Source organism: Anguilla rostrata, chromosome 13 (assembly GCF_018555375.3).
Source record: "Anguilla rostrata isolate EN2019 chromosome 13, ASM1855537v3, whole genome shotgun sequence".
Classification (NCBI taxonomy): domain Eukaryota; kingdom Metazoa; phylum Chordata; class Actinopteri; order Anguilliformes; family Anguillidae; genus Anguilla; species Anguilla rostrata.
The window spans coordinates 38218902-38239535 of NC_057945.1; the positions used below are offsets into that span (position 1 = coordinate 38218902).

General features: G+C 46.4%; 1 protein-coding gene across 3 annotated transcripts in view; it reads left to right on the forward strand.

Annotated features, from left to right (window-relative positions):
- Positions 1-20634, forward strand: part of LOC135238537 (metabotropic glutamate receptor 4-like) — a 228682-nt gene that overhangs the window by 146461 nt on the left and 61587 nt on the right. For all 3 annotated transcript variants that reach the window (XM_064306537.1, XM_064306540.1, XM_064306538.1), the window contains exons 5-7: positions 735-889; positions 1073-1213; positions 18713-18913. In XM_064306537.1, coding sequence (XP_064162607.1) covers positions 735-889; positions 1073-1213; positions 18713-18913 — 497 coding nt within the window. The remainder of the gene's footprint in view (positions 1-734; positions 890-1072; positions 1214-18712; positions 18914-20634) is intronic.

A 20634-nucleotide genomic window follows, 5' to 3' on the forward strand; every position in this document is an offset into this window, starting at 1 on the left:
AGGGAACATAATAAAATATGACCCTGAGCTGAATGGGTGACCCCTCTTGACCGAAATAAAGGGATAGTAAATGTTTTCCAGGCAGCCACTCGCATTGCATACCTGATTCAGAGACTGGCAAAGGATTGCAAGCTATACTTTTCAGCCATACTATTTACTATTGCAAAAAAGAACAAGACCCAGGAAGTATTTCTGTAACGCTGCTCTTATAAATAAGAGGATGCCGTTCATTGCCCTCTACTAATGTTATATGTCCTTAGAATTTGGTAGTTTTTTTATTTATTCTTTATTTATTATTTTTATTTTTTTATTTTTTTATTTTTGGGCGGGGGGGGGGGAGGAATCGAAGGATGCACCTCAACAGCTTTCACAGAAACAGGTGCATGGCTGTATTTGTGGAGCCAGGCAGTCCTGGCCACCAGTGCCCTCACTGGGCTGAGGCGAGGAAGAAATTCCATTGGCTCCATCTCCATAATGCCCAGCTTTGTCCTGAAATGACAGCAGTGCTCTCATTGGTTTCAATGACCAGGTGGGAGGGCCTGACCTGAAAAAAAAAAACAGAAAAGACTCTATCTCCCATGCTATATGATGACAGCCAATCAGCGCAAAGGAGGAAGCACAGTTCACAAATCTTTTTTTTTTTGTGTGTGTTTTTAAAGCTGATGTGGGGGAAGCTAGAAGGTGCTGACAGTTGAGAATGACAGTTGAGTTTTGTAACTCTTTTCGCCCCTCAGACGGCTCCTGCAAGCAGCCAAGAAGGCCAACCAGACGGGCCATTTCCTGTGGGTGGGGTCAGACAGCTGGGGGTCAAAAATTTCCCCAGTGCTGCACCAGGAAGACGTGGCGGAGGGGGCAGTGACCATCCTACCCAAACGCATGTCCATCAGAGGTATGGGCGTGTCGTGTCGCCAATGACAACGGGCAGCGCCTTCAATAGCTCTCAATGAGGCTTTTCCTTCTTCTTCTTCTTCTCCTCCTCATCCTTCCTTCTCCTCATCTTCTCATTATCACCACCTAATGTTGAGATGCTCCCTTTGTCGTAAAGCCAGAACCTCAACGTTGATCTCCGCAGGGTTCGACCGCTACTTCATCAGCCGCACTTTGGACAACAACCGGAGGAACATCTGGTTCGCCGAGTTCTGGGAGAACAACTTCCACTGCAAGCTGAGCCGCCACGCCCTAAAGAAGGGGTCCGGCATCCGGAAGTGCACCAGTAAGAGACTTCTCTCCCTCCACCGCACCGAACCACACCATACCACACTGCACCATACAATACCATACCACACCACACCTTACCACACCACACCACACCACAACACACCACACCACACAGCATCGACAACACACCACACCACACTACAACACACCACACCACACCATATCATACCACATCACACCATTACATTACATTACATTACAGGCGTTTCATTTAGCAGACGCTCTTATCCGGAGCGACTTACACAACCTTTTTACACAGCATTTACATTTGCATCCATTTATACCGCTGGATATATACTGAAGCAATGCAGGTTACGGTAAGCACCTTGCTCAAGGGTACAACGGCTGTGTCCTGCCCGGGAATTGAACCTGGAACCTTTAGGTTACAAGACCAGGCCCTTAGCCATTATACTACACTGCCGCCCAGGCGGCCATATCCTCCTGCAGAGGAGCGGTCTTAAGCTGGAGACGCATGTTTGTCCCCCCCCCCCCCCCCCAGTGTCCAGGGGCTCGGTTATGGATCAATTTACACTCACAGGGATACTGTTGAGTTGCGTCGGACTGCCTGCTGCCTCTGACACAATGCCATGCCCTGCAGACAGTCAACGGCAGGAAGAGTAGCCCAGCTCTGAAAATGCACGGTGATGCCACTTTCTACATTACATTACATTACATTACCGGCATTTAGCAGACGCTCTTATCCAGAGCGGCTTACATATACACTGAAACAATGCGGGTTAAATACCTTGCTCAAGGGTGCAACGGCAGTGTCCTACCCAGGAATTGAACCTATGACATTTCGGTTACAAGCCCAGTTCCTTACCCACTGTGCGACACTGCCGCCTTCCTCTGAGCTGCACAGCGGTGTAGCCTAGTGGCTAGTGTGTTAGCAGTCAAAGTTCTTGGGTTGAATTCCTAGCTGAGGTGCTGCTTGTTGCAAATCCTTGAGCCAGGCATTTAACCCGAACTTCTTCAGTAAAAATGGAGGGTATGCAAAAAAAAAAAAAAAAAATTAAAAAAGCAATCCGTGTCAGTCTCTCTGGATGGAGGTTAAGTGCCAAAATGTAAATTTAAGTGGGGAAAAAAGCTTTCAACGTAATGTTTGCTGAAGAAACACTAAACTCCTAAAAAGCATTCAGAGTGGTTCTACCTGAGCAATACACCCTGGGGACATAACAAGTGGTTCCAAATGAGGCTTTCAGGTGCAATTTACCTGCCTCGTGACTGCTACAGTAGGACCAATCTAATGCCACATTTGATTTTTAGCAGACTCTTGTCCAGAGCAACTTACACAAATTGTATTTTTTTAACCTACCATCCTACTCTCATACAGCTGGATATTTGCTGAGGCAATTCATGTTTACCTTTTTTTCCCTGTATTTCATGTATAGTCCACTGACAAGGCCCCGGGCTGGGATGTGAACCTGCAACCTTTGGATTGGCTGGCACAGTTCCCTAAATATTATAACAGCTAGAACTGCTAATGTTGCCTCCTTTATGCAACCCTTGCAGTTAGTCATAGGAGCTAGAATGCCCAGCTGGGATGTGAACCCACAACCTTTCAAATACAAGCCCGGTTTCCTAACCGTAACCCTACACTGCCACGCACGCTTGCTGGAAGCGCTAAACGGTTTTAAAATCCCAGGGTGCCCTTGTGCGCACTCCTCCACAGTGGCCAAGGGTTTGAGGGATATTTATTTGACTTCAGTTTCAGGACAGCGATTTCACGCCACGGAACTGAAGTGCTTGCTGTGCACCCTCACTTGTACTCCAGTAGAGCATTTTTTTTTGGGGGTACTCTTAAGCTTCCAGAAAACAAGTTGATTCAGCCCTCTCAGGTCATTAAGTTGCCATGGTGTCAAACTTTTGTCACCCTGCTGAGAATGAGAAATTAGCCCGGCTCCTTCAGACACGGTCAAGTGCGCATTTGCCTCCCAGCCGCCAGCCAGTAAGCAGCTTCGATTCTGCTTCTCAGTCCAATGGCAATCAGCCATTTCTCTTCAGCAGCAAACGTAATCAACAGGTTAGGGTCCTTCAGATCAATAGGTGCTTCATCCCAGCTGGCCTGAGCTGCTTTTTTTTTTCTTTATTTATTTATTTTTCTTTTTGAGGCGCGAGATGGTGAACTGGACAAATTGGATGGATGTTTCGAGCCGTTCTCAAGCTCTGGGTTAAATAACTCAAGAACTGCCAGAATTTAAGGCCAGAGCCTTTTCGACCCGGTCGCTGATTATTTATCACCTCCACTGGCATGCAGGGCCCCAGACAGTGAGCGCGGCCGGGGCCGGACCTGGGCCGGATCCGGGCCGACTCTGGCCCAAAGTCAGCACCGCCGGGCTGGAACTGGCGCTGATCCGGCCCAGAGTCTCTTTCTACGAAACCACAATTTTCTGCATCTTTCACAAAAGTTTTGAAATGTGCGTTGTACGGTCAGGGGTGTTATTATTATTATTTATTTATTTTTTCTTACGCATTCAAAAACGGGTTGAATCCGGACCGTGTGAGTGAGCGCTGCAGAGAACCGCAGAGCTGGCTCCAGCGTACTGATGGGAGGGATCCAGGCGGCCCGGCTGACACCATCGCACCGCTCAGCCGAGACTCGGTGTGCCTGCAGGCCCACCTGTTAGACTGCACCTGAGCCTGAGCTGCACTCTGCAGCGCGATAAGAAGCGCTGGGCCGATGTCGCATCCTTCACAACACAGCCGTTCTCTGTCCCGTCCTGGTTCCATAACGGAAGTGAGCGTTGGTATACTGGGAATGGGCCATATTCCAAATTGGGCAGAAAAAATCTGAAAAAAAGCATTAAAATAATCTGTGGAACATTCATAAAATTGAGACTATCGATGACGCATATACTGTGTTCTGAATGTCAATATACAGTATTTACATATGCACAGATGTCATTTTAAATATTATTTTAAACTTCTTTAAAAACAAAAAAAATCTACTAGACAAGCACTTGACATTTCCAAAACGTCGTCTAAACAACCAAGAAAGTCGGCAAGCATCCGCATAAAGGTCAGGCTCCGGTGCCGACACATTGTGCTTCCGATAAAAGCCTTTATAAAACGCAAACTACTGCGAGGCGGAGTTCCTCCACCTTTTCTGCGACACACAGACATGCTCCCTGAACGGCTCTAACTGCCGATTTCATTTTCCTTTCAAACCGACAGCCATTTTGTTTCTGATCTTGGAGCAAAAAAGCCTCTGAATTGCAGCGTTTCGCTACTGCATCTCTCTCTCTCTCTCTCTCTCTCTCTCTCCCTCTCTCTCTCTCTCTCTCTCTCTCTCTCTCTCTCTCTCTCTCTCTCTCTCTCTCTCTCTCTCTCTCTCTCTCTCTCTCTCTCTCTCTCTCTCTCTCTCCTGTATTCAACTGTAAAATAGCGCACACCTTGCACAGGAAGCAGGAAATAATTTGGCGTCCTCAAATTGTACGCGGCGCTTGAAGAGAATGCTGCGTCTTCGGACGGAACACAATGCGACGCGCCTCTGCATCTTCCCCCTGACGACGCGAATGCGGACGTCTGTCAAGGCCTTCAGAGCCTGCCGCACTGCCTGCTTTCATAAGTACCATTCGAGCGAAATGGGCATTCATTTTACACAGCTGCCATCAGCAGTCAAAGTTGCAGCTCTCTGTCGGTTAAAAAAAAAACCTGATTTATTTCTTTGTTTGTTTATGTATTTATCAAACTAGAAAATGCCTTTTCTCTGTCAGCAATATTCATGGAGTTCTTTGTTGGAAAAAGTGAGTAATTCTTTCATTCAGTCCACACGCTTGGTCACGAAAGAGTGGGTTTGTGTGTTTTGGCAGATTTGGTTTTTTATTTCTAACAGGAAAGGAGAACCTTGAACGTAGACAGTGCATACTTGTTTTGTTTTGATAAATTGCAGTGGATTTTTTTGTCTGGAAGGAGGCTACCTGTCTGTGTGGATAGAGATTGTAGTATGTCTGTTTGTCTGGAAGGAGGCTACCTGTCTGTGTGGATAGAGATTGCAGTATATCTGTTTGTCTGGAAGGAGGCTACCTGTCTGTGTGGATAGAGATTGCAGTGTGTCTGTTGGTCTGGAAGGAGGCTACCTGTCTGTGTGGATAGAGATTACAGTGTGCCTGTTGGTCTGGAAGAAGGCTACCTGTCTGTGTGGATAGAGATTACAGTGTGTCTGTTGGTCTGGAAGGAGGCTACCTGTCTGTGTGGATAGAGATTGCAGTGTGTCTGTTGGTCTGGAAGGAGGCTACCTGTCTGTGTGGATAGAGATTGCAGTGTGTCTGTTGGTCTGGAAGGAGGCTACCTGTCTGTGTGGATAGAGATTACAGTGTTGCCTGTTGGTCTGGAGAGGCTACCTGTCTGTGTGGATAGAGATTACAGTGTGTCTGTTGGTCTGGAAGGAGGCTATGTCGTGTGGATGAGATTGCAGTGTGTCTTTGGTCGGAAGGAGGCTACCTGTCTTGTGGATAGAGATTGCAGTAGTCTGTGGTCTGGAAGAGGCACTGTCGTGTGGATAGAGATTACAGTGTGCTGTTGGTTGGAAGAAGCTCTGTCTGTGTGGATAGAGATTGCAGTGCGTCTGTTTGTCTGGAAGGAGGCTACTGTTTGCAATCATGATTGTTAAGGGGGGTGGGGGGGGGAGTTGTTCTTTGGGGTGATAGAATGCTTTTTCATGGACCAGAAGGTGGGGGGATGGGGGTGCACTAGGGAAGGGGTTTAATAATGACTTAATAAAGTCAGTCAAGCATCAGTAAAGGCTATTATTCAGTCTTGCTCTCGGGGGATTGAACCTGCTCTCCAAGGTTAAAGAGGGTTATGATGATGATGATGATGATGATGATGATGATGATGATGATACACAGTATCGGGGACTACACACGCAGATGCTACGGGTTGGCTGGGCACAGACCTGACAGAAGAGACGAGCGCTCTGACGAGTGGTCGAGGGAGCGTGACTGAGCCATGTCCAGCTGGGGAGAGAGACGGGCAGGGATGGGGAGGGTTAGGGTAGGGTGGGACGGGCAGAGATGGGGAGGGACGAGCAGGGATGGGGAGGGTCGGGTAGGGATGGGACGGGCAGGGACAGGCAGAGACGGGCAGGGACAGGACAGGCAGAAATGGGCAGGGACGGGATGGGCAGGGACAGGCAGAGATGAGCAGGGACAGGACGGACAGGGACAGGCAGAGATGGGCAGGGAGGGGTAGGGAGGGGCAGGCAGAGACGGGCAGGGAGGGGTAGGGAGGGGCAGGGAGGGTCAGGGACGCATGTCTTTGGACTGTGGGGGAAAACCGGAGTATCCCATGCAGACACGAGGAGAACAAGAAAACTCCACACAGAAAGGCCCAGGCTGGGATTCGAACCCAGGACCTTCTTGCTGTGAGGCAACAGTGCTACCCACTCTACCTGTATATATAATATTTTAATATATTTTAATATTAATTTCATTCAAATTGCCATTTTATTATTATTTATTTTGATTATGCTTCTTAAAAGATACATCTCTGAAATGTATGTTATTATTTGAAGAGGTGGGCCGTTTATGCAGGAAGATTTTTTGAATGAAATGGGGACAAATATACTTACGATGGCTCTAATTAATTTTTTTTTAAAAGCTCCCCTTGTGTTTTCTGTTCAGGGGAATACTTATTAATGGAAATTATGTAAATTAATGCAGTAACATCGTGTTTATTTGAACAGCGACGCTTCTATATTTAGGGGATGCTTCCTGCGCGTGAGGAAATAAAGATTTTCATGCAGAGCACAAGAGGAACTAAACGATTTCTTAAGAGGAAGTGCAGGTCTGTAGGTCTTAGCAGAGGACTTCAGTCCAGAGCCGGAGTTTGATGTGGGACATCAGATTGGCCATGCAGACTGGGGGGTGGGGGGTTGCACGATCACGGATGGTGTGGGGACTGAAATTTCAGATGGGGCGGGGGGGGAGTTGATATCACATTTGTGAACAGGGGTGTTCAGATTACAATCGCATACAGGTATAAAAAATTTAAAAAAAGCAGTATTCGAATTGTGTGACTGAGACTCCTAAAGTCCAGCACATTGTCAATGGAGGGAAAGAGAAAAAATACTCACATGTGGTTAGTTCACTCAAATCCACTATATGACAGGTGAACAACTAGCCTGAATCACGTTAAAATAATTAATCTGATTTCAAATATTTTCAGAATTTTTTATTTTTTTCAAAATGAAACTCCACAGACAGAACACATCCCATCTGTCTTCTTTGCCATCGCACCCATTAATGCATTCTGGAGACCCATCTCCAGTGACTGTCGATATGTTCACTCAAAAAAACATTCACAACAACCAGGGGCCATATGTGTAGCTTCTGAGAATTACTTCCAAGAATCTGTTTGAAAGTTTTTATGACAAAAACACTGTTCCCTAAAAGTTTTACGAAAGAAAATGTTATAAATAGGTCCTCACTGGTTTTCTCTATTCATAACATAGATATCCCAATACCTGCAGGGATTTTAACTTGTATTTCAAGTGTTGTCCTCCAGGGGTCCTTGTAGGCACTTGAAAGGCACCATCAAGTGTCTTAATTATACAACTGAGTGGCTCATTGAGTGCAAACATTCCACTGGAAAACGTGGATAAACTCGAACCATAGAATATTTGTCATAACTTGTCGAATCAACAGATAGGACTGACAGTCATGTTGTACACATTTCATTTGTTCTTCAAGGAAAACCCATCACAATTGAGTTGAAAAGTGTAGATCTGAGCGGGGCAGTCGCGAGTCTACGCAGAAAGATGTGTCAGTCTTCGTATGGGCATGTTTTCACCAGGCGTTGCCAATCAACGACAGAGGAGATTGTGATTAAATTTGAATATGTCAGTTGTTAACGGAGTTAACAGAGAACCTAGAATTTTCATTTGAAATGTCTATATGGCATTCACCACTTTCAATTCATTTATGTTTTGAATATAACTCTGCCGCAAGCTATTTTATTATTGATGCTGTTCATTTATGCAACTGTTTGTGGGCAAATTAAATGTTGCATAACTGCTCTCATTTTTAATGTGAGCGTTTCCCACTGGTTAATATAATCCCCTGTACATTTCAAATTACCGTCACATTTCCACCAGTCACAAGTAATTGGCATGTGAGTGTCGCTTGTAAACATTGCTGTCAGTCATCATCTGTGATTAATGAGCAGTAATTACATTAGTGGTGATTACTTCATCAATGTAGATGTTTGGGAAGGTGGAATAGGGGTAATTTGTTTGACGCTTGACTTGACTAGAAGGCCTTGGACCTCTTGTTGACGGAGGACTTAAGTATACGTGTGTAAAAACAGGTCATGATGAAATCTGTACTTCAAGGTTTATCAAGAAAAGCTTTGAGAAGAGAAGCATCTCCTCCTCAGAACTCAATAATAATAATAATAATAATAATAATCATCATCATAATAATAATAATAATAATCATCATCATCATCGTCGTCATAATCATAATAATAATAGTTATCATCTTTGTCGTCATTGTCATCATTATCATCATCACCATCACTTTTGTTGTACATCCCTCAAGCTGGTTAGAAAATCAATGAAAGTTCTCTATGAGAGATGCTGTAAAGGTCATAATGATTTGTGTTGTGACTCTACTACTGACAGAATGGGGCAGCTCAGAGTCCTGCTGCACCTCTGCATATTCCTCATACCCAGCTAATGTAGATTTACAATCACTCTCAGTTCTGCTGGGAAAGCAGATTTTCTGGCTTTGGGTGGCGAAAGCAAATATCATGACAAGATTTGTCACTCACACACACACACACACTCACACACACACACACACACACACACACACACAAAATACTTTCACAATCAAGATGGTTTTTTAAATTGTTTATTAATTTTGCATCATCCACTGCACACGCCCACATACACACACAAATTCCTTCAAAATCAAGAGGGTTTTTTTAAAATGAATTTTGCATTGTCCACTGACAACTGAATGGCTGTTCTTTCAGTGAAAGACAAGCCCACTGTCTCACTGTGCAGTGTGTATATACTGGGTGGCACTGTAGTGTAGTGGTTAGAGGAGTGGGGTTTGTAACTTAAAGGCTGTGGGTTTGATTCACCCCTGAGGTGCTGCTGATTTTACCTTTGAGCCAAGAACTTACGCTGAACTCCTTCAGTAAAACACCCAGCTGTATAAGTGGATTATACATTGACAAATATATATATATATATTATACATTTATAAATATAAATCTGTGTAAACTGCCTTAGGTAAGAGCCTCGATTAAATGGTAAAATGTAACATAATGTCGGTCTTGTCGCTCTGGCAAGTCTTCAAAGAAAGCTAGAAAGTGCTCGGAAGCTATGTTGCGTGAAAAGTGCTGTATAAATAAAATGTTTATTATTTTTTATCATCCAATAACAAAGGCACATCTCTTCTTTCATCATTCAGTAACAACAGCACATCTTTTCTTTCAGAAACGGTATACCTCACTCTGTATACCCATGCTATTCAGCTGTTCTGGCTACACTCAAAAGCCTAAATATGCATTAGGCGCTTTTAAGGTCTGATAATATTTATCCATATCTCTTATTCTTGCATGTAGGAGGACTAAAAATCTACCATTCGTACCACTTCCCTGTGCTGACGGGAGCATTTTCACGCACTGTGGCTTTATTCATAAGGCTCCAGACCGCCCATCTGCTAACGACTGAGCGATGAGGTCATCGTTATGACAACTGTCTGTCCTTGACATCAAGGTTCTTAGTCAGACAGAAAAATCACCATGGGGACGGAGTCGTGGGCATGTTCCCTCTCCGGATGTTTCATGTGGCATTTGTGACTCCGCCCACCTGTAGCATATTCCATGAAAAAGAACAAAATGACAACCGAGATGGAAGAACTGTTGGTGCCCTGGTTTGTGCATGAATGGAAGCTGTTGAGAAAGTGTGTTATAAAACTATGCAATTAGAAGCCACCCTGTTTCAAGTAGAGGGCTGAGGAGTACTAGCAACTATGTGTGTGTGTGTGTGTGCGTGCATGTGCGCATGCGTGGGTGCCTGCGTGGGTGTGGGTGTGTGTGTGCGAGCGTGCCTGCATGGGCGTGTGTGTGCGAGCGTGCATGTGTGTGTATGTGTGTCCGTGCATGTGTGTGTGCGTGTGTATGTGTGTGTGTGTGCGCGTTTGTGTGCAAGCGTGCATGCGTGTGTGTGCGTGTGTGCATGTACGGCACGTCTAACACCAGAACGCGTTTAATCTGAAAGGAAAGTACGGCGGTGGAGAGGGTTTATTACAGCGCCGCGCTGCGCAGTGGTGCCGGTGAATCTCCTCCCCCGGACTGTAAATCAATAATTATATATATACTGGGCGTCTCCTCCGCCATCCAGCCCATCAGCCCTAATGAAGGAGCGCCCGTAAAGCCCGCGGCTATATTCGCTAACTGCCACCTGGGGAACGCTCGCTCCTAACGAACGCCGTAAAAAGTCTTCGCGGCTCGCGCTTGGGGTGGGGGGGGTTTTCCCGACGAGCGGCGCGCGGTTGAAAATTTCGCGCCCCCAGATCGTTACGCCATCGTTCGTACGATTTCCAAAACGTAGAATCCGAATGGAGGAAGCGCCCTCGCGAGGGCTTGCCTGGCGTCCGCGGATCGGACGCCGTTCCTGAAGAACCGAGGCGAATTTAGAGGTGCGAAGTTCCTCCTGAATGTGGTGGGAAAACGGGGAACGAACAGAGCTTCACGCACGTGACGAAAACACCGGCGATTTGGTGAGGAAACGCGCGCCCGCGGAACTCTCTCCGGCTGCGCGGCGTTTACCAGCGCGACTCCGCCGGCGTGGCGGCTCTCTCTCTCTCACACGCACACGCACACTCACGCGCACGCGCCGAAATTGAATTTTTAGGAGCTGAGAAATAGCGCTCTCGGTGCTAAAGTTAATGTGACATGAAGCTGTGAAGATGACTAATTTTACCTCCTCGCTCTTCAGTACTCTTGTGCTGGCCGTGTGTGTGTGCGCGTGTGTGTGTGTGTGATTCTTTACCTATAAAAGGCCTATAAATCTCCTCTGGTCGTCTGTGCGTGATTATTACCTTCCAGCTGACGGCTGTGGAGGGAGAAATTGAGGGTATGATGCGTGTGTGTGTGTGTGTGTGTGCGCGCCTGTGTGTGTGCGTGTGTATATGCGTGCCTGTGTGTGTGCGTGTGCGCATGCCTGTGTGTGTGCGAGTGTGTGTGTGCGTGTGAAGTGCTTTCCAAGACTCAGTGAAAGTCAGACTCCCAAGCTGAGGCACCAGGCGGTGAACGTGTCAAACAGAATGTTTATTCACCGCGGCGCCGACAGCAGCCAGCGAGAGCTCTATCACACGCCAGATTACATCCACCTTTATTCTGTGTGTGAAGCATCCCCATACAACAGAGTCCCCTGGCCCCCTGGCCCCCCAGCACCCCCCCCCACCACACACACACACACACACACACACACACACACAGTCGTCTCTCCCCGTCCCTTTTTGCCTGATCATCCCTCCCAGACCCCTGTGATGGTCCTCTGACAGTGCTGATGCTCCCACCCTGATAAGGGGACACTGACTCTCATCCGTTTCTGTGACGTGGCAGGAAGCACCACTAGGAGAGCGAACTACGAGAGAAAGGGTCACTATAACTCTTCTTAACTTGTGTGTGTGTTTGTGTACGTGCATGCATGTGCGTGTGATATAAAAGTGTGTCTGTGTGATATAGGTGTGTGTGATAAATATAAGTGTTTGTGTGTGTGTGTGAGGGTGTGCATGCGTGCACAGTATGTGTGTGTGTGTGTCTGTGTTTGTGCATGTGTGTGCGTGTGTGTGTGATATATATGTGTGTGTGCATGCGTGTGTCTGTGATAAATATAAGTGTTTGTGTGAGGGTGTGCATATGTGTACTAGATGTGTGTGTGTGTGTGTAAAATGCCGTGTGCTCAGCTGTGTGTATGTAATCGCACACTTTGCAGTAAGCGGGCCCTGGATGGTGAGTGTGTGATGTATGATAAGCACGACTGAGGGTGTGAAGCTCAGCAGGCCACCTCATTGTGATGTCATACGTTCCCTGGGGAGGTTCGACGCGCGTGCAGTGGCGTGTCTGTAACCCAATTTAAATAAAAAATACGTTTAAATACGTTTTCAAATGAAGAATGGCTGCTCCTCATTCATGGCAGAAAGAGTGAGTGGGGAAAAAAAGTCAAATTGACCCTATACTTAATATATGAAAATATAATGCATTTTCAAGACATCGCAGCACTTCATAATATATGGGCAAATACACAAATTAGTGTGGCTTTCAGATATTAAAATATATGACACTTTTGTAAAATGTTTATTGTCCTACTTTCTATAAAGTCCACATTAAAGTCGATGTTACAGTATATTGCAGCATATTCTGCATCCAAAAGGGGTACTGCTCATGACTGCATTAAAAGAATATCTCCATATTAGCATTCAGGTGAGCCGGCGGCTCTATCAGATTGAAATGACAGAAACTATTTGCGGAAAATTGTTTGCATCACGTCAAGCAGCATGCCCGACTGCACCAATTGCAACAAGGGCATCTGCGATACCCACTTAACGGAGATACTAATAATCAAGCCCGCAGATCTTCTTCTGATATCTCTGTTTGAATGTGTGTGCGTTTTACGAGGCCAATTATGTACGCAACATCCTTACAACGGTCTCCGTTTAAATAGATAAACAGCCACAATGGTGAAGGTAAAACAAAGGATGACAAAACAAAAATTAGTGGAGGGTAATGAGTAATCAAAATGTTGACCAAAATAGCTTAACTGAACGTACAGGGTGGTTATACTGGCTTGGTGCAATGTGCCTTGTATATTGGCCAGTATTCAATTGTTAGGATTTGTCCTTGTCTGAAGTACACTACATGGTCAAATGTATGTAGACGCCTGACATCCAACATCTCATCCAAAATTATTGGTGTTAATATGTTGGTCCACCCTTTGATGCATTAAGAACCTCCCCTCTTCTGGGAAGGCTTTATACTAGATGTTGGAGCATTGCTGCACGGAGTTGCTTCCATTCAGCCAGAAGAGCATTAGTGAGGTCGGGCACTGATTGGGCGATTAGGCCTGGCTCGCAGTTGTCTTTCCAGTTGATCCCAAAGGTGTTGGATAGTGTTGAGATCAGGTCTCTGTGCAGACCAGTCAAATTCTTCCTCACCGTTCTTGACAAAACCATTTTTATATGGACCTTCCTGTTCCAGCACTGTCATGCTGGAACAGGAAGGGGCCTTCCCCAAACTGTTGGGGAAGGCCATTTCCTGTCAGAAACAGCTTGCTTGCCTACTATTGAGGATGCAAGTGGTACGCTCAACAGTAGGCAGGTAAGCTGTTTCAGACAGGGCCGTGGTTGAGGATAAGCATGTGAATCCAGGTCGCTGCTGAACAGTCCCTGCAGGGGGCAGTGTATCCCACACGACCCCCTGCCGGGTATGAGGGCCTCACGGGCAGCGCGCAGAGCAGATCGGGCGCAGAGGAATGAAAGATGTTTTCTTTGCTGGACATAATTCTCCGGCTGCGTAATTCTGCGGCGGATGATCTACGGGTAGGCCGCACTGTCGCCGTCTTCCCGCCAAAGCCCGCCCGCCCGCCCGCCCGCCCGCTAAACAGAGTTACAGTCAAGCGGCTTCGACGTTCAGCCCGGTCGGCCGCCTGACTTACAGCGGGGTCAGTGTCACGTCGCCATGGCGATCGAGCTCCTCCAATGAATCAAGAGGACTCCGCCCGCACGCTACCTCACGACCATTAGGGCTACGAGGGTAACCTGCCAGTATATCTCGTAGTCAGCACCGCTGCCTGAAAATGAATAAATAATATCAGTTTATTACGATAATAAAACACACAAATTAAGTAACACAGTGCAGCACTTATGTCTGGGACCAGGTTATGAGAACGTCCGTATGTTACTATAGTTGCATTTGCTGATTTTTAAGCCCCCGTTAATCAAATCACGGTCCTCGAGGTCCCTTGCTGGTTTTCCACCCTCCCTTTCCTGGGAGTCAGGTGTGAAGACAGTCTGGCCAATCAGTAGCGCTAATTTGTCCAGTCCATCACCTGGGAGAAAAGAAAACCAGGGCCGAATTTGGATTCAAGGCCTAGATTTCAGCACACGTGCTTTAGGCGTCTAGCAGATTATCCCAAAGCAATTTACACAGATTATTCTTTGTATACAGCTGGATATTGACCATAAGAGTTTAGGTTAAGTACCTTTGCGTAAGGGTGCAATGGCAGTGCCCCACCGGGGACTGAACCTGAAACTACAGAGGCCTGTTCGCTCATCGTTATGATACACTTTCCATAGCTATTTTCTCTGGCACGTGTCTGGTATTTATAAGAGCATTTTCTTCTCTTTAATTGTCAAAATAGGGAAAAGAGCAGTCTGTTTATGAAACCATTACAATGCCCTACAGCCGAGAGGCATTGATTTCCCTCCACAGTGAACATTATTTGTGGTGAAAAGTCAGTGAAATGTCGGAAAACTTAAAGTTTTCTAGACAACTAGGACGTAGCCAGGCTGTATCCCAGTCAAATCTGAGCTACATCACAATGAACTTAGACCGTTTATGACAAAACGTCTCTCCACCGAAATTCCCCCACCTCCCCTCTAGACGTGTAGATTACTGACTGGGTGTTCTCTGGCCGCAGACGAGCAGTGGCAGGGTGGAGAGGCCATAGCCTCCTTTCTCTGTCACAGTCTGCTCGTCTGGTGTGCAGAGGGAAGAGGAACGCCTTTCAAATGCTGTCTAATCACAGCCATATTACAGCGGGGCACAGGGGTGTGGGGGGGGGGGGGGTGTGTGGGGGTGCTCTGTGATTTTGGGTTACATGAGGGAAGCTGTGTGAACAGACTCTCTCTCTTTCTCTGCCCCCTTCCTCTCTCTCTCCCTCCCTCTTTCTCTGCCCCCTCTCTCTCCCTCCCTGTCCTCCTATTCCTCCCTCTCTCTCTTTCTCCGTACCTCCCCCACATCCCTCCCTCCTTCGCTCTCTCTCTCCCCCATCCCTCCCTCGCTATCCCTCTCCCTCTCTCCCTCCCTCTCACTCTTTCTCCCTCTCTCTGTCCCTCTCCTCCTTTCCCTCCCTCTCCTCTCTTTCCCTCCACCTATCCCTCCCTCTCTCTCTCCGCTCTCCTCCCTCTCTTATATAGCTGATTAAATCAGATCCATAGTATTCGTGTGTCCAATTGGTACGCCTGCCACGCGTTGTTGCAGAGCCATGACCTGCTCGTTTGATTCTGTTTTTTATTTATTTATTTATTTTTTAAGATGCAGGGGATTGTCAGAGATATGGATTTTTCCTTTCTTTGATGGAACAAGTGCTTTGCGGTGAGGGGTAGAATGTAGATATACTCGGGAATGTCAAACAGGAAATTGAAATCCATTTATTTTGGTTTCCCTACCATTCCCTCTGCGATTTCTTAAGGCGAGAAACAAATCCAAACAAAGGATTCCGTAATTAATAAGGTGCCAGCTACTTAAAGAGAACACAGTTCACTGACTGCTGTATTATAAACGGCCTTATCCTTTTTTATATCTTATTTCACACCCTCCTGGTCTTGCTTACATAGCATAGCATGAAATAAAAAATAAAAAATATGAAAAATAATAAACTTCTGAAAAAAGCTAATGGGTTATAACATAAATAAAATAAAAAAATAAAATAAAATGTGAGAAATAGTAAACATTTGAAAAAAAGCTAGTGTGTTATACTTTACTGATGCCTTACTGATGCACCTTGTTGAAATTCTAAAGGAGTGAAAACAAGATTGTCACCTGGATTGATCTCTGCTACTTCAGGTTGCTTCAGATGCATTCTGGGATGAAATGAAACGCTGTTCAATTTGGCTGCAAGAGGTTCCTGTGATGATTTTATCAGGAATCTGCAACTGGACATGTTGGCATGGAAAATCCATGTTTGTCACCGAAATCTTCAGTTTAAAAAAAAAACAAGAAAAAAAAAACACCTTCACAAGTATTCATACTTTAAATGATCCCATCCCTGCACCCCTCGATGTCCATACATACTTTTTGACTTGGTTCAGATGCTTGTGTATAATTTTTACCTGCATACATAATTCAAAACCAGTCACAGTCTGTTTATAGTTGCCAATAGCCAACTGCTGATGGCTGCAGAATTCAGTTTTTTTTCCGCTGAGTTGACAGTTGGTCCTTTCTCCGTATGACATCTTAACCTGTGAAACTCTTTTCAAAATGGCCCCTGGGGATGCTGCTTTGACATAAGCTAACCCAATGGCAGTATTTGATTAGATTTTTTTATCCGGATATTCATGTGGTGTGCACTTTTTATGTCCAAATGAATCAGGGATTTACTGTATGTAACAAAGAAAAACAAAAAAAAAAAAACAAAGTTTATTTCAAGATACTTATAAATGGAAACAGTGTGATGCACACATTTTTTTTGTAATCACATTACAGGCATTTTCACACGCATCTGCTTATATCACATTTCTCGTGATCTCTGCTCGCCTGACAGTTCGCGAGTTAACACTCTGCAAACAGCATTTAAAAACCCAAAGAAGCGGAAACGAACGGTAACCCACAGGGGTGAACCCGCTCTCTCTCCCCGGCCTGGCTTCCCGACGTACGGCTCCTAATCGCCGACGTGTTGTGTTAATTGAAAACTCGCACGGTAATCGACGTGTTTTTAGCCAACCGTTAGCACAACCTCCGCGGTGATTAATACGCGCCTGTTGTCCTGAGCGATTACATCAGTCCCGAGGAATTAGGGCTCCCGTCTTCTCGCCGCCCTCTCCCGGTGGTCACTGTTCTCGCTTCCCTCCCTCCGTTCGCAGACGTTCCCAGGGAATAAATATCGGGGGAAAAGAGCGATCCGAGTTCGTTTAATGGCCCGGCGATCGCCTGCTCGCCGGTAAAAGAGAGAGTTGCACGAGGAACTTGCAATGCAAGCCTTTAGTTTGCATGGTCTTATTTTCGTAGGCGGAAAAAGAAGAAAATCAAATATGCAAATACGCAACGAAACTGATGTGCACCTGTGTGTGAATGTGTAAATCAGGTGTGTTATGCAACTTCTGACTTATGAAATGTTCATTTATATAAGGTATCACACACGCACATACACATTCACGCTGCCACACACACACAAGCGCACACTGTGACACAGTTTGATTATAAACATTGAGCTGTCAAGACTTATTCTGTAAATACTTACATTTCAACGACTCCTATCACAGGGAAAGGAGCCTGATCTGTTAATTTTAGGCTATCGAGCGCGGGGGAGGGAATTAAAGCTCTCTCTCTCTCTCTCTCTCTCTCTCTCTCTCTCTCTCTCTCTCTCTCTCTCTCCCTCTCTCTTTCTTATCCTCCGAGGGTAATGTGATCTCTCCTCTCTACTGATAAAAATGCTTTTCAGACAGTTTATAAATTTTGATTTGCTGTCACATGAAGACAACGGGGCAGAGTTAAACGGGCAGAAGAGCTGAATGGGAACATGGCCGCTGCCCCCGGGGGAAATCAGCAGGGGAGCCTTTTGCATGGATTTTTTTTTTTTTTAATTTTTAAAATCCATTTCACAGATTGCGCACGTTAGCAGGTCTCAGAAGTGCTTCTGCTACACACACATGCGGCCTGGGTACGGGGCCCCGGCGCATTCGCGGCTGCGAGAACCCGTCGAACCCGTCATCGAAATGCAGCACTTAACACATGATCACTGCTGTTAGCACGGGGGGGCGGTGGGTTAGGGGGGGTTGGGTGGTGGTGGGGGGTTGGGGGGGTGGTGAGGGGGTGGGGGCTGGGGGGGATTTTGGGGGTGGGGTGGGTTAATTCACCAGGTCAGGAAGGAAGCTATGCTAAGGAAATGGCTAACGAGAGCCTGTCTCTTTTTATGGTATTGTGCATGCAACCTGTTTCCCTGCTCTCTGAATACGTCAGAAACAAGCAGAGGCGGTGGAAGGCCCAGGGGTCTGAAAGTAAAAGTCCCGCCACGATTCTTCCACCCATGAACTCAGCCAGCTGATTTTACTGATTATTTCCACCTCATGGCTGAAGAATTTTGCCGATTTGGAACAAAACAGTAGGGAGGACTTTTACTTTCTGAACCTGGATTGACCACCTCTGGAAACAAGGCATTTGCGGACAAACTCTGCGCCATGCAGGCTCAATTTGTCTTTGTGAATTGAGCTTCATGGCCTCTTCCTCCTGTTTATAGTTGCCAGTAGCCACTTGCTGATGGCTACAGAATCCTGCTTTTATTTGCCAAGTTGACAGTTGGTCCTTTCTCCATTTTCAAAATGGCCTCTGGGGATGTTGCTACCACATAAGCTAACCCAGTGACAATATTTGATTAGATTGTTTTATCTAGACATTCATTTGGTGTGTGGTTTCTGTGTCCAAATGAATCAGGGATTTAGTGTATATAACAAAGTTTGTTATATAAGTTTGGTTATTTCAAGATACTTATAAAGTGAAATGGTGTGATGTCATTTCTTTCCCCTCTCCTCCTCAGACCACGAGCGGATCGGGAAGGACTCGTCGTACGAGCAGGAGGGGAAGGTGCAGTTTGTGATCGACGCGGTGTACGCCATGGCCCACGCCCTGCACCGCATGCACAAGGAGCTGTGCCCGGGGCACGTGGGGCTCTGCCCCAAGATGGACCCCATCAACGGCACTGCCCTGCTCCGGTTCATCCGCAGCACCAAGTTCTCAGGTCAGCTCTCCCTCTCCGTTTCACACACACACACACACACACACACACACGCACACGGACACGCACACTTACATGCACACACAAACACATGCAAATGCGCTCGCCCACGCTCATACAGACACACACATGTACACGCACACGCATGCACATACACAAACACACACACACACACACACACATGTGCGCGCACACACACACAAATACATGCACATACATGCACGTGCACATGCACACACACACACACACACACACACACACACGCACATGTGTGCGCACACACACACAAATACATGCACATACATGCACATGCACACTTACACACACACACACGGACACGCACACTTACATGCACACACAAACACATGCACATGCAAATGCGCTCGCCCACGCTCATACAGACACACACACATGCGCGCATACAGAAACGCACACACACACACGTACATACACAAACATATATACACACACACACACTCACAATCAATCAAACACATCCACACACAGACAGACTCACGTGTATACACACACACACACACACTCACACACCATAGTAGAGCAACGACTTGCAGGATGTGACGTGTACAACCTTAGACAGGTAGGCGGAATTTCATAAATTTCATATCTTTCTTTTTTTCTTCTTCACTGAATAAGATACATTAGCAGCGGTAGTCTCGCAGAAAACGGAAGACACTAAACAGGATGTAACAAGCGGCTACACATTAAGCAACCCTCTAATGTGCTCTGAGGAGGAATCTGCCAAAAGAGTGTCGAGTGTATCTGAAATAGAGCACCCTGGGGTAAACAAAGAGGCTGGTCTGGAACCTGCACTAAAGAGCCAATTTGTCAAATTATAATGCTCGTGAAAGAATTAGGACTCGCCGTATATGCATGGTCAATTTGTCGCGCGTATGAATGCGAGAAGTCCAACTAATAGTATGGTGTAAAAAATAATCATTTTTGTTTTCTTTGTTGCGACAACATCCTTCTGATGGTGAGTCCAGATGCTACCCTGACTGTGGCTTTCAGCCTGGAAGTGCCGAATATGTAGAACTAGGGTGGCACGGTTTCAGCAGAACGGTCTGCTCCCAAACCAGCAGCCATCTCTGCTGCTGAACCAAGGCCCTGAGGTGCAGTGTGCAATCGTAAACGCGAACGCCGCGCGATGAGCCCACTCACACGGCTCAGCCAATCAGGCGCTGTCTGGTGCAACGTGCTCCGGAGGACGGCGTGTGCCTGTGCACCCGCTCCCAAATTAGCACGGATGACGGTGCTCGTGAACGCAGCCCGAAAATATAATCGGACGAACGGGGCGGAAATTTTTTTTTAAAAATTTGAGAAATTAAAAAAAATCATGTATCAATAATTTAATTGGATTTAATTGCACGTTTAGAGGATTTAGAGGAAAAACCGCCAGGAAGATCCAGGGGCATTGGGGTAACCGGCATGAGAGCAATTAGCGCTACAGGCAAACCCGTCTGTTTTTAGAACGTGAAACTAGCCAGCCTGCCATGATAAGGAAGCATACTGATATAACATAGCCTCTCACAGAAAATCCTGCACCGCACTCTTGGATTTTTGTCCACTCCGTAAGTGCACCTTTTCGGGCAGTGCCTGCTGAGAGTTTCCTACGGGGGTGTCATCTATCCCCCCCTCCCGTCCCGTCTGCCCCCCCTCCCCAGGCCTGATCCATGTCCCTGATGAAGACAGTCAAACAGCCATTT